Below are 13,549 nucleotides of genomic sequence, written 5' to 3' on the forward strand. Positions count from 1 at the left end.
CAAAGTACGATCAATGCTTAATGACCAGGCCAATTTGAGTTTTTCATTTTAGTTTTTTCCTCCCCGCCTTCCAAAAAACGTTTCTTCGTCGACATAGCCGTATGAGGTCTTTTTTTTTTGCGGGAAAAGTTGTAGTTTTTCATGGCACCATTTATTGTACTGCATAATGTACTGGGAAGCTGAAATTTTTTCATTTGTGAGGTGAAATGTGCAAAAAAACAACGATTACACCATTTTGGGGGGGGGGGGGGTTTATTTGTACGGCATCCGACAGGCGGTAAAAACTACATATTCACCTTATTCTACAGGTTGATACGATTACGGCGATACCAAATTGATATGTTTTGTTTTATGTTTTACCACTTTAAAAAAAAAAAATTATTTGCTAAAAAAAAAAAATGTTTTGTGTCGCCATTTTCTGGGAGCCATTATTTTTTATTTTTCAATCAATTTAGAGGTGTGTGGGCTTAAATTTTGCGGGGCAAGGTGTAGTTTTTACCAATACCATTTTGGGGTACATGCGACTTTTTGATGACTTTTTTTATTCCTTTTTTTTTTTGGAGAGCTAAGGTGACCAAAAAACAGCAATTTGCATGTTTTATATATCATTTTTTTACGTCGTTCACAGAGGGGGCTAAATAATGCTATATTGCGATAGTTCGGACTTTTACAGACGCGGCAATACCAGTTATGGTAAGTTTTTTTTATTTTTTTGAACATTGCTTTAGAGAAAAATGGGAAAAGGGTTTTTTTTTAAATTTTTAATATATATATATATATTTTTTTTGGGAACATTATAAAAATCTTTATTTAACAGTTTTTTTACTTTTTTTTTATTAGTCCCCCTAGGGGACTTGAAGCAGCGATCGTTGGATCGCTTGCAGTATATTGTGATTCTGACAGTCACCTTCGAAGCCCTGCTGGAGGCAGAGATTCAAAGGAGTACAAAGATAGCAGACCTGGGCTCCCAGGCTGCCAATAACAACCACTGTAAACGGTGATGGCGTGTTTGAGGGGGCAACCCCCTGATTCTAACAATTTAAATTCTATGGTCGCGATTGACTCCATACTTCCCCTTAACGGCTGCCGCGTACCAGTACGTGACATGTCATTAAGGGGTTAATATAAAGCTGTTATTCATGGTTAAAATAATTTAATACCTACTTTTTACAGAACTCGAGCCCCTGGTGTCATTGTGTCTCAAAATTTTAGAGGAACTGATGGCTCCAGGGTTCTTCTTGGTTTGAATCAATAGTGGAACATAAGTTCTTTCCTAAGATTGAGACCTAGTGGATACCTGGTATTGAGACCATAAATCCAAAAAGCCTCCCTGTCAAGTAGAATATGTCTCAGATTGCCTCCTCGAACTGGTCCTTTAACCCTTTCAATGGCATAGGTCCTAAACGTTTTAACTGATCTATTATGATGTGTGATAAAGTGTCTGGCTGCATTAGAAATATTGGTAATTATGGGATTCCTTACATAGCCAAGGTGTTCAAGGATCCTTGTTTCAAATTTTCTAAGGCCCCATGCACACGAACATGCTCAATTCCCCCGATAATCCATGGGGAATTGCGGCACCATACATTCCTATGGGGCCAGGCACACGACCGTGGTTTCCACGGTCAGTGCATGGCCCAGGAGCCTGGACCACAGAAAGAACGGACGTCTTATTACGGCCGTGTTCTGCGGTCCAGACTCATAGGAAATAATGCACGCGGCCATGTGCACGGCCCGTGATTTGCAGGGGGCAGTCCGCTGCCGGCCGCCTGAAAATCATGAGGCCTAATTGTACCGCCAACATACATTTAACCGTAATCCGTGCATTCAATGACGTATATCACAGATTCACTGTTGCAGTTGATGTATGTTTTTATAGGGAAATTCTTCGCACCTTCAGAGTCATGAAAGGTTTTTGTTGGCTGACCAAATGAACATTTTTTGCAAGGGTTCGAGCCACAGCTATAGAAGCTTCTGTGATGTAGCCATGTAGTTTTTGTCTCATAGGATGTAAATATAGAGGGAGAGAGTGAATTGCCTAGTCAGGGCTCTTCGTGATACTACGCGACAACCATACTTTTAAGATAGCTTCCAATTGGTCGTCTTCCATTAAAATAGCGACCATATTTTAGTACGATATTCTTAATCTGAGCAAATTGATTGCTATATTGTAAAACTAATGTATGTTTATCCGAACCGAAAGCAGGGAGCGGTTTATTATCAAACAATAGTTGATTGTGGGGTTTCGATGATACTATGGACTTGGCTCTATTTAGAGTTCAATTGGCATAACCCCTATTGTGAAGCCTACGGCAAATTTGTTTTATTTTAAAACCGTCGTCACTGCTACAATTTCTCCTTGCTCTGAACATTTCACCTACTGTAATGGAAGAGATTGTTTCTTTGCTTGCGATGGTTTCACTCCGCGTGGAGAATAGTATATCATGAGATGGGCTTACTGAATGTTTTAGAGCAAATCGTCTCACCCTCTTTACCCATTAGTTCCAGATCCAGGAAACAAATGGTATCTTTGTTAAAAGTGTATGTGAACCTAAGGTTGCACTCGTTATCGTTGAGATAGTTGACAAACACCGGTATGGCAGATACATCTCCCTCCCATATAAATAAGAGATCATCGATGTATCTACCATACCAGTGAATGCTGTCACTGAAAGGGTTATCCAGCGAGAAGATCGTGTACTCCTCCCACCGTGCCATGACGAGGTTTGAGCTGCAAGAAATATAAAACACAGCGATTTTTTTCCTATATTCTAGCGCTCTTATATTTTACCTACCTAATATTATAATATATGTCCCTTGGGATTTCCGGTACAACATGAGTGCTATAGAGTTAACTTGCGTCTCATTACACTACTACCATGCTGAACTACGTTCCACCTGTATCGACCGGATATAAACTTCGGGACGCAACTTTTTTGTTTATGATATGCCATGAATAAGGACACAAGCGTTGTCCGAAACACAAAGGCAAAACTATTTTTGCAAACCACCCCTGTATATGGAATTTTAAGAATTTTTGTGAATAAAATTGGAATCTTGCTTCCTTTTAAAACTACCTGGCGCTGGATCATAGTCTTTTTCTGTTCTTTGCTATTGCTACCGTGTGCCGTCAAGAGGATCCGAGCGCAGTCTGGACTGAAGACTTGTTGTTGGTGAGCTGGAGGCTTCCTCCTATCCCCCCCCCTTTTTCCCCTTTTTTTTTTTCTTGTCTATTTACGGTAAGTAAATACTTACTTCATTACATATGTATAATGTATTGCACAATTGTTTTTCAAATGTGGACAACCCCTTTAAGCTTTAATTCACTAACTGAATGGTGGATGAGACTCCTTCAGCGCATGTGCAGATGCAGGCAGCAAAATCTTCTTTATCGGCGAGTGCGCTGAGAGCATTCAGTGCCGATGCACCACTTGTTCACATTTTGTTAAAAATACGGCTCCTTTTTGATAAGGGGTTGGTGTGTTGAGATGGCTTTTTTAAATAGCATTTCACCTGTATAGCGGCATCTTGACTGTCCCTCGACGGCACATGTCTGGCAGCGGCTTTCTCCCTTAGATCATATGCATGTTCAGCCGACCGGAGCGTGCATGTGTAGAGGGCACGGAGACCCCCACCAATCGCTAGAATGAAGCAGCTGAAGCGCTCGTGTGAGCGCTCAGCCACTTCGTGTCTGTTTGGCTTTTTCCGGAAAGCCGATGTATCGGAGTACGGGCTCATAGACTTTCTATTGAGTCCGTACACCGATACATTTGTTTCCGGAAAAAGCCGAACAGGCATGAAGCAGCTGAGAGATTGGTGGGGGTCTCGTTCCTCGGACCCCCACCAATCCAAGCTTCTGATATGTCACTATGACATGTCAGAAGTTTGTCAAACGTTTAGCTACACTTTAATCTTCTAGATTTTAAGGGTATGTACAATTTTGTTTTGTCCTAGGTTCCAGTTTCCAACTACCGTAGTCAATTACTGCGGTTTTCAGCCTATGATCACCAGGGAATAGAGTTTGACAACTTTACTTCTTTGGCTGTTGAGTGGAGCTCCTCCAAATTGCCATTAGCCAGCTTTGATGTCTCAAAACCCATGGAATATATTCGGAAAGAAGATGGACGTGGTCAAAGAAAGATGCATGGTATTACAGTCATTCATATTTTTATATGTAAAACCGCTCAAAATAATCAATACAACACCATGTTATGTAACTCACTGTCATTGTTTTAGGTCTGAACACTATTCATGTACAGCAAGTATCGGGGACAGCAGTTATTACTGCCAAAACAAAAAATTACCAGGAATCTCATCTCCGAGCTGCCAACGTGAGAACGCCGGTATGTGTCAAAATAATTCCTTGTTTTATTGTTACTGGTGGCATTCTAAATGATGCCATTGCTATGTGTAATGCAAACGATGGCAGCTTTCCTTATGTGATTTAAAGCGGTTTTCTCAGTTATTTAAAAAATTGGCCAATGTAGAAGTGATGCAAAAAAAAAAAGAAGACCCATTGCTCAACTCATGGATCCCCGTCGTTCCAGCGCCGCCACTTCATTCCTTCCCGCCGCTGTGTTTTAACATAGATGCAGCGATGACGTGCCCCTATACACACGTGATCGCTGCAGCCAATCACTGGTCTCAGTGGGTATACGGCACAGGAGCGCTGAGGCTAAGTCTTATAGTAGTGAATGGCAGTTACGGGAGAAGCATAGCATGCGAGCTACACGGTTTCCTTAACTACCATTCAATTCTATGGGACTTGCGGAAACAGTTTCAGTAGTTCATGGTCGGAAGTCACGCTTCAGCCCCAACACAGAGCAGTAGAACGGGGTTTAAGAGGCCCCGTTCTAGAGATAGTTGTGGGGGGTCCTAGAAGTACAAAGTACAGTGTAAATTGGTAAACCTATAGTTGTGCCTAGAAAACATTCTAAAAATCAACAAGGTGCTTCTTAATTTCTGAGGTGTTTCAGTCCAGTTGCACACTAGGGACACACATATGGCTGGGTTCACACGAGCACATTAACGTCCGTAATGGACGGACGTATTTCGGCCGGAAGTCCCGGACCGAACTCAGTGCAGGGAGCCCGGCTCCTAGCATCATAGTTATGTACGACGCTAGGAGTCCCTGCCTCGCTGCAGGACAACTGTCCTGTACTGTAATCATGTTTTCAGTACGGGACAGTAGTTCCACGGAGAGGCAGGGACTCCTAGCGTCGTACATAACTATGATGCTAGGAGCCCGGCTCCCTGCAGAGTGTTCGGTCCGGGACTTGCGGCCGAAATACGTCCGTCCATTACGGACGTAATGCCCTCGTGTGCACATACCCTATGTGATATTTCTAAAATCTGCAGAATCTGGGCAACAAATATGGGGCTGTTGTGCAGTTTTTTAATTGGGGTGATTTATGGGGACTTTCTAATATATAAACTACTCAAAACCACTTCAGTACTGAATTAGTCCACAGAAAAATAGGTTATGGAAATTTTCTTGAAAATGTGAGAATTTGCTGCTAAAGTTTTAAGCCTTGTAACGTCCTAGAAAATAAAGACGTTAAAAAAAATGGAAACATAAAGTAGACATATGGTAAATGTTAATTGGTAACTATTTTTTGTGTGGTATAACTATCTGTCTTAGGCCTGATTCACACGAATGTTGTATACGTCCGTGTGCTGTCCGTTAAAAAAATGGACAACACACGGACCCATGCAATTCAATGGGGCTACTCAGACATGCGTTGTTTTTCACGTAGCGTGTGTCCGTTGCGTGAAACTCACTGCATGTTCTCGTTTTGCGGACCACGTCACACATTGAAGTCTATAGGTGCGTGAAAATCACGTCATCCGTGTGCTGTCCGTGATTCACGCAACAGTTGCTAAGGAAATGCTGATAAAAAATGCGCACCAACATGGAAATGAAAAACTGATGCCCCACGGAACAAACACCGATGGCACACAGAACTGCAACACATGACAAACGGTGCGTTTTTTACGGATGCAAAACTGACACGTTCATGGGAATCTGGCCTTATAAGCAGATACATTCATACTCACAAAAATTCAAATTTTTTTATATTTTCTCTAAATTTTGGCATTTCTCACAAACAGACACTAAATGTGCCAGACAAATTGTACAACTAACATAAAGTACATATCTCCGGCAGTCCCATAGAGAATGAATGGAGCGGCAGATCACATGCGTGACCTGCCGCTCCGTTCATACAGGGGTTTGGGTCCCCCGTTCAACTTGATCGGTGGGGTTCCCAGCGATCAAACACTTTATCACCTATCCTGTGGATAGGTGATAAGTTGTTGTAGTGGGACAACCCCTTTAAGTGATTTTGTAGTTATAGTTGCTCCTTCCTATTTTTGTTTTCCAAAAGTGACAGCAGGAAATTGCTGCCCTTGCAACTCCAATGGAAAGTGTTGCACCGTTTTCTCAGCTAAATGATGCATTGATGAATGTCTTACTTCCGTATCACTGTCTAACCAGGCTGGAGCAAGTATAGGAATGGTGCCAATATCCCATTATGACTTTTAGAAAACTGGAAAGAAATGGCAAAAGATTTGTTTTTAGCTTCTAAGACCTTGTGCAACAGCTGGCATATAAAACCTTTCTATCTCTGCCAAGGTTGTTAAGAAAATGAAATGTCTAGTTTTATGTTAATATACATATGATTTTATAATTTTGTATGTGATGTATTCCTGTATCTTGTTCGTTAAAGGTCTCTTGTTTTCCAGCTTAAAACACTCACACCAGTTGCTGCTAGCCTTGAACTTCTTTTTGTGGAAGATTTAAGAGTACATCCTGGATCAATTTCCATCTATAACCATCCAGATGTCACGGTGAGATTTTGCTTTCCTTGAATATGTAGGTGTATCTCCTATGGCGGTTCATTTTGTGAACTAAATCTTAAAGGAGCACAGGCCAAACTTTTTTTTTTGTGTCCTTTCATCATCTTAAAAAAAAATTGCCTGTCACTTTTTTTAGTTAATACACTGGTACACTGGCTTTTTCTATATGTAAGTTGGTATTAAAGGTCTCTTAGGTCTCCTCCGATGGCTTTCCTCTACTGTAGTGCTTCGTTTTTTATTCACTGATACTGTGTAAATAATGCTGTGGCCCCTTCTTTGTGTTAATCGATGGTGGTCCTGGGGTTTGGACACTGCCAATTAAACATTAACGGCCTATCCTAAGGAAAGGCCATTAATATTTTAGTCCTGAAAATCTCCTTCAAAGGCTATGGACACCTTTTGAGGGCATTTAAAAATAAAATAGATTAGTCAGTGTGTTTAGTGTAACTTTGTAATAAGTCTTTATTTAAAAAAATCGTTTTACTTTAGAGATACAGCTGTTCTGTATTATCTGTACAGAGCAGCTGTATCACTCGTTTTACACTGAATCCGTCAGTCCCGTGGACCTGACGTGTTCAGTGTCAGCGGGTTATGAACTTAGATGTGATAGTTTACAGGTGGATCATGCATGTCAGAGACAAGCAGGACCCGCCGACACTGAACCTGTCAGGTGCGCGGGACTGACGGATTCAGTGTAAAACGAGCGATACAGCTGTTCTATATAGAGAATACAGAACAGCTGTATCTCCAAAAGTAAAAATAATTTTTTAATAAAGACTAATTACAAAGTTACAAAATAAACACACTGACTAATCTATTTATTATTTTAAAAAAATGCCCTCAAAGGTGTACATAGCCTTTTAAGGGCCTCTGCTGTGTCCCCCCCAATGAATTCAACAAGAAAAAGATTTTGCTATGAGTGCAAAAATCCAATTTGCACAGAGGTCTCACAAAGCATTGTGGCCGCACCTACTATGACGCTAATAGGGCTTATGGACAGAGGTTGGGTTTATGAGACAACGCCTTTTAGAGTGTATTATAAATATATAAGCCGATGTTGGTAAGGGACAGGTTCTCAAAGACCATCTTCAAGATTACTGACTTAAAGGCTATGTAAACCTTTGAACGCTTTTTATTAAAAATAAAACCACAAAAGTGTATCATTGCTTTTTTTTTTTTTTTTTAACTTTTTCATAGTTTTTTTAGTATCATTTTTTTTTTTTGCTTTTTGATATTCAGCTTCTATGTATCCTTAATACATAGAAGCTGTATCTTGCGCTCAAACCCATATCTGTCAGGTTAGCAGGACTGACGGCTTTGATGAAAGCGAGTCACATGTAGGATACACCTTTTATCGATCGCATCCAAGTTCGGGTTTGAGTGCAAGATACAGCTTCTATGTAGCTATGTAACTGTAACTCAAAAAGTTTAAAAAAAAATGTAATAAAGAAAAACATTTAAAGAGTTGCTTAAAACACCATGATACATTATAATATATATTATATATTCTTAGAAAAAAAATAATAAAAGTGTTCAAACGTTTACATAGCCTTTAACCCGTTAGTGACCGCCCATATGTGTTTTTACGGCTGCCACTAACGGGATTATTCTGATGCACACGCCTTTTTATGGCACTGGATCAAAATAAATAAATGCCGCCAGGAGCAGTTAAATCTCGCTGCTCCCGGAAATCCGTATCGATCCCGCCCGTTTAACCTCTCAGATGCGGCTCTCAATAGCGAGCGCCGCATCTGAGTGGGTTTAGTGGGAGGGGGCTCCCTCTCTCACTCAACCGGCACACCGGCGATGCGATCGCAGGGTGCCGTTGGTTGCTATGGCAACCGGGCCCTACAAAGGACTGATCTGCCAGGGGCATCAGTTTTACACTGACCGGCAGTAATGCACTGTAATACAGAAGTATTGCAGTGTATTCTAAAAGCGATCAAATAATCGCATAGTGAAGTCCCCTTGTGGGACTAAAGAAAAAGTTTAAACACTGCTGGTCAACAGAGTTTTTAATAATTGTCTTACTAGCGCATGCTAATAAAATATATTATTATTATTATTATTATTAGGTTTTTTTTAAGTACTCTTCTGTCAAAAGAAAGACTTGTATTTTAGCAGTGGGGAATGCACCTCCTTGTCTCTTCTGGTCTTGGAGCAGGAAAAAAGAGATAGCCGCAATACATAGTGAAGTGAATGTCTTCATATTGCCATAATGCATTCATCCAAATCTAAATGTAAAAAACATTTTCGCTTTCTCTGAGGTTACCCGTGGATCAAAGTTATTATTTAAAGAAATAATGACACTACGAAACCTGTTTTTGTAAGCAGGGTTTTCATTAGGTAGCCCTTTAGACTAGCCACAACTGTAACGGAAGACAAGGCCAGATCTCTATACTCTTGTGACTTTTCTGATCCCAGCTTCTTGGGAAAGGAAGATGCACCAAGTGTGGATAGTAGACTACATGATCAGTATTCAATTATAGTTCATGTATTATTGGAAGGAAATAGGGTATGTGGTCAAGTGTTCTCCGACTCATGATTTCTTTAATGTTTATGTGAAATGGTTTTTCCACAATACTCATACGTCACCTTCCGTTTCAGGCTGAATTCACAATCTTAGAGGGGTCAGGATATTTTTTCATTAACACCAGTGTTCCCAATATTATTAACACCGCTTTTCAAGAATCAAAAGGAGTTGTCACGGTGAGTGAAGTTGAATTTTACATCTTTTGTATGTTTGGAAATGAGGCTAGTTTTTTTTTTTATTTTTTTTTATTGTATTCTTGTCTCTTGACTGTCCCACACAGATCAGAATAGGCCTGCAATAGACACTACAAAGATTTTTTTTTACAGCTGGAGCTGAAACTTGCAGAAAATGATTGCGTGTTCGTGTAGACAACTGTCCTGGTATGCTACAGATATAATTTTTTTTGACATGTCAGACATTGTCATCTGAGGGTTTGGTGAACTGGGACACAAGTGATTGATAGAGTGAAGGGTTTTGTAGCGCCCTACTAGGCACCATCGATGGGACTGCAACATGTCAGAAAATGTACAAAAGTCAACTTTCCCTTAAAGGGACACTAGACCACATCTACAAACACGTGTGGTTAATCACATATGGCTGGTTTTTTTGTGCCTAAAACTTTACAGCTCTTGATTTTTTCATGTATTTCGTCTGTTTTTTTTATATATATATATACTTATTATTATTTTATCCATTTTTCACGGTTTACCACTTTGCTGTTCTAGGCTTTTTTGCTGTGTAATTTCCAGGTTGTCCATTGTCTAAGCGCTTCTCTAAGTTTAACTTCTATCTAGCGCCGTATTTGTGTTATTAAACCCACTAAATCAATGTATTTTCATGGTAGGACTCATTTTGTGCAGGTAGGCTGTAATTGTCTAATAGATATGATTTTTAGACCAGTGCTTGCTTATGACTTAATATTTCTTTCAGGTTTATCCTTTGCATTCAGGAATACTATCAATCATGGTTTATGACCTTTGTCTGGCTTTCCCTGCGCCAGCTACAGTTAGCGTTCGCGTATTGGATATTCTCCAGGTGGATGTTAGGGTGGTTGACAAGGTAACGTTATTTATTGATATTCATTACATGGAACCTTAGATATTGGCAAAGCGGCATTTATGAAAATTGCAATGTTATATATGTATTTTAATGTTCCATTATATAAAATTTAACATGCCAATGTTTTTTGACTAAAAGCAATTGTAAATAGTGATCTATCTAAAGGGAACCTGTCATCCACATTATGCTGCCCTCACTGATGTAGTTACATTCAGAGCCCAGGCATCACCGCCACAGAGGTGTCCGGCGTATTAATGAGCTTCCACTTGCTCCGCCCACTTTCTGCTGATTGATTGTCTCCCAAATACTGTGCATAGGGAGATAGCTGTTAATCACTGGAATGGGCGGGACTGGTGGAAAGTGGGTGGAGCTAATGGCAGCTCATGTATATGCTGACACATGTCTGGTGGCCCTACCTGGGCTCTGAATGTAAGTTCTTATAAAGAGGGTTTACATTAGCACATAAGATCGCTAAAATCAGCATGTATGCCACTACATTATGATGCCCACAATGTGTATGACCGGTTCCCTTTAACAAATTGCTCAATGGTTACACATCAACGATTCAACCAACTGTGCTACAGTATTAAACCACAGCATGAAACGCCTAACCAAGTTTCTTCAACTGATACAGGTAGAAATTGGGAAGACTGTTCAAGCTTATGTGAGGGTCCTCGACTCTACTCAAAAGCCATTTCTTGCTAAATATTTTGTCTATATGAACTTGGGGCTAGGTTTGTCCTCACAGATTGTGTCAATCATGTAAGTATGTTCTACAAACTTATGCAAAATTCTTTGAAAATCTATTTTAATTTACTGTGTACTGCTTGATTTGTGTCATCATGGAAGGGCTTTTCCCACAAACGCATGTATCCCCTAACTACAGGATAGGGGATACGTTTGTGATCGCTAGGGGTCTGACCGCTTGGACCCCCAACAATGAGGAGAACGGGGGACCGAAAGTCCCCTGAAGTGCTCCATTAGAATGGAGAACTGGTGCGCATATTCGGCCAGCGCTCCATTCATTTCTATGGAGCTGCCGGAGACCTCGGTCCCGAACGTCCCATAGAAATTAATGTAGCGGTGACTGAGCATGCACACTAGGGCTCCATTCTCATGGAGCACCTCGGGGACTTTCAGTCCCCCATTCTTCTAATTTCTTGGGGTCCCAGCGGTCGGACCCCCAGCAATCACACATGTATCTCCTATCCTATGGATACAAGTGTTTTGTGGGAAAGCCCCTTTAATTGGTTTTCATCTTGCAGAGCCCTGAATGAGAATGTGGATGAACATACTGCAGTCTTTGCTGTCCATGGTCTGGCCATAGGACAGACAAGTCTCACTGCATCTGCTATTGACAAAGCTGCTAACAAAATAGATTCTTCACCAAAATCATTAGAGGTGAGGAGTTTTGGGTGGACATTGATGTCTTGATCTTGCCTATAATGGGAAGGCAATCATTTTATAATACATGATATCTAATATCTTGGTGCTCATTTACTTTTGACTAGAGCAGTGCCATTGTTAAAGAGGTCCTGACCGCTATACTGACACGCACATTTAAAAAAATACTTGTACTCCCCATAAAGTAACAATTCTGAAGCACATTTTCATAGAACTCTGCATTGTGTGATTCCTGTTATTCCTCCTGGAAATGTAATACATAAATTGACAACTAGGTTATAGCATTCTCATTGTCAGTAGGGTGTGTCCCTATAGTCTGACCCAGTCATCACATATTGGACACTGTCAGAGTGTATAGGCATACACCTCATTGCTAGGGGAATGGTAAAACCCAATTGTTAATTTTATTCATACATTTCCAGGTAGAATAACAGAGGAGTGGCACCAAGCAGTTTCTAAGAAAAAACATTGGAAGGCCAGGATCACACACATGACAAATTACACGTTATTTATTTAACAAAAATTAGGCCAGAATGGAAAAGCCATGTGTGAAAAACTAAGTACACCCCATGCATCAATAGCTTGTAGAACCACCTATAGCAGCAATAACTTCAAGTGATGTTTTTCTGTATAACTTTATCAGTCTCTTACACCATACTGGAGGAATTTTGGGCCACTCTTCTTTACAACGTTGGGGTTTGTGGGCATTTGTTTATGCACAGCTCTCTTAAGGTCCCGCCACAGCATTTCAATTGGGTTGAGGTCTGGGCTTTGACTGGGCCATTGCAACACCTTGAGTCTTTTCTTTTTCACCATTTTTGTGTAGATTTGCTGGTGTGCTTGGGATTATTGTCCTGTTGCATGTCCCAGTTTCGGCCAAGCTTTAGCTGTTTTATAGATGGCCTCACATTTAACTCTAAAATACTTTGGTATACAGAGTCCAATCTTGGCTCAATGAATGCAAGGTGACCAGGTCCTGTGGCTGCAAAACCAGCCCAAATCGTCAACCCCAACAACCACCACTATGCTTGACAGTTGGTATGAGGTGTTTGTGCTTATATGCTGTACTAGCTTTTATACCCGTCGTTGCTCGGGAGGTTGACTTACGGTATGGATAGAGTAAAAACTCACTATTTAAATACCTCTCAGTATGAATTTAATTGCTAGAGAGTGTAAATAATGTTATTGGAAGCATAAAAGAAATGAAATGAAGCAATCTATTCATTACAGATTTTGGCCTCATGCACACGAACGTAAAAACACCCGTAATTACGGGCCCATAGACTTCTATTGGCCACGGGTACCTTCCCGTTTGCTTACGGGAAGGTGCCCGGGCCGTTGAAAAATATAGAACATGTCCTATTTCATCAAAACCACAAGAAAGGCCATACTCACTAGGTAGGTGGGTGGGTGAAAACCCGTTCCCATCAGGACGCAGACGGGTCAAAGAATGCTGCAGAAGGAGTGTGCATTAAATAGTGATAGCCCCTCCCACTAGTCTTGAGGGGAGTGGCGAACTAAGTGCTCAAAGGTGTGCGATAAATGAGTGTCAGTGTAGTGCTAGGGTGTGAATGGATGGTAAAAAATAAATATGTATGTATGAAAGTGTCAGAACTGTGTAATAATGTAATAAAAATAAATAAATAAATAAATGTGATGAATAGGGGTCAGTGCTGTGAATAGTACATGGGGTGT

At 40.6% G+C, this 13,549-nt stretch overlaps 1 protein-coding gene across 1 annotated transcript in view; it reads left to right on the forward strand.

The window, feature by feature from the left end:
• Window positions 1–13,549, forward strand: part of NUP210 (nucleoporin 210) — a 149,679-nt gene that overhangs the window by 75,301 nt on the left and 60,829 nt on the right. The window contains exons 17-23 of the mRNA XM_075833805.1: window positions 3,955–4,147; window positions 4,237–4,343; window positions 6,745–6,849; window positions 9,466–9,567; window positions 10,322–10,450; window positions 11,085–11,212; window positions 11,716–11,851. Of these exons, the coding sequence (XP_075689920.1) occupies window positions 3,955–4,147; window positions 4,237–4,343; window positions 6,745–6,849; window positions 9,466–9,567; window positions 10,322–10,450; window positions 11,085–11,212; window positions 11,716–11,851 (900 nt within the window). The remainder of the gene's footprint in view (window positions 1–3,954; window positions 4,148–4,236; window positions 4,344–6,744; window positions 6,850–9,465; window positions 9,568–10,321; window positions 10,451–11,084; window positions 11,213–11,715; window positions 11,852–13,549) is intronic.

The sequence above is a fragment of the Rhinoderma darwinii genome, chromosome 7, assembly GCF_050947455.1.
Source record: "Rhinoderma darwinii isolate aRhiDar2 chromosome 7, aRhiDar2.hap1, whole genome shotgun sequence".
In the NCBI taxonomy this organism is placed as follows: domain Eukaryota; kingdom Metazoa; phylum Chordata; class Amphibia; order Anura; family Rhinodermatidae; genus Rhinoderma; species Rhinoderma darwinii.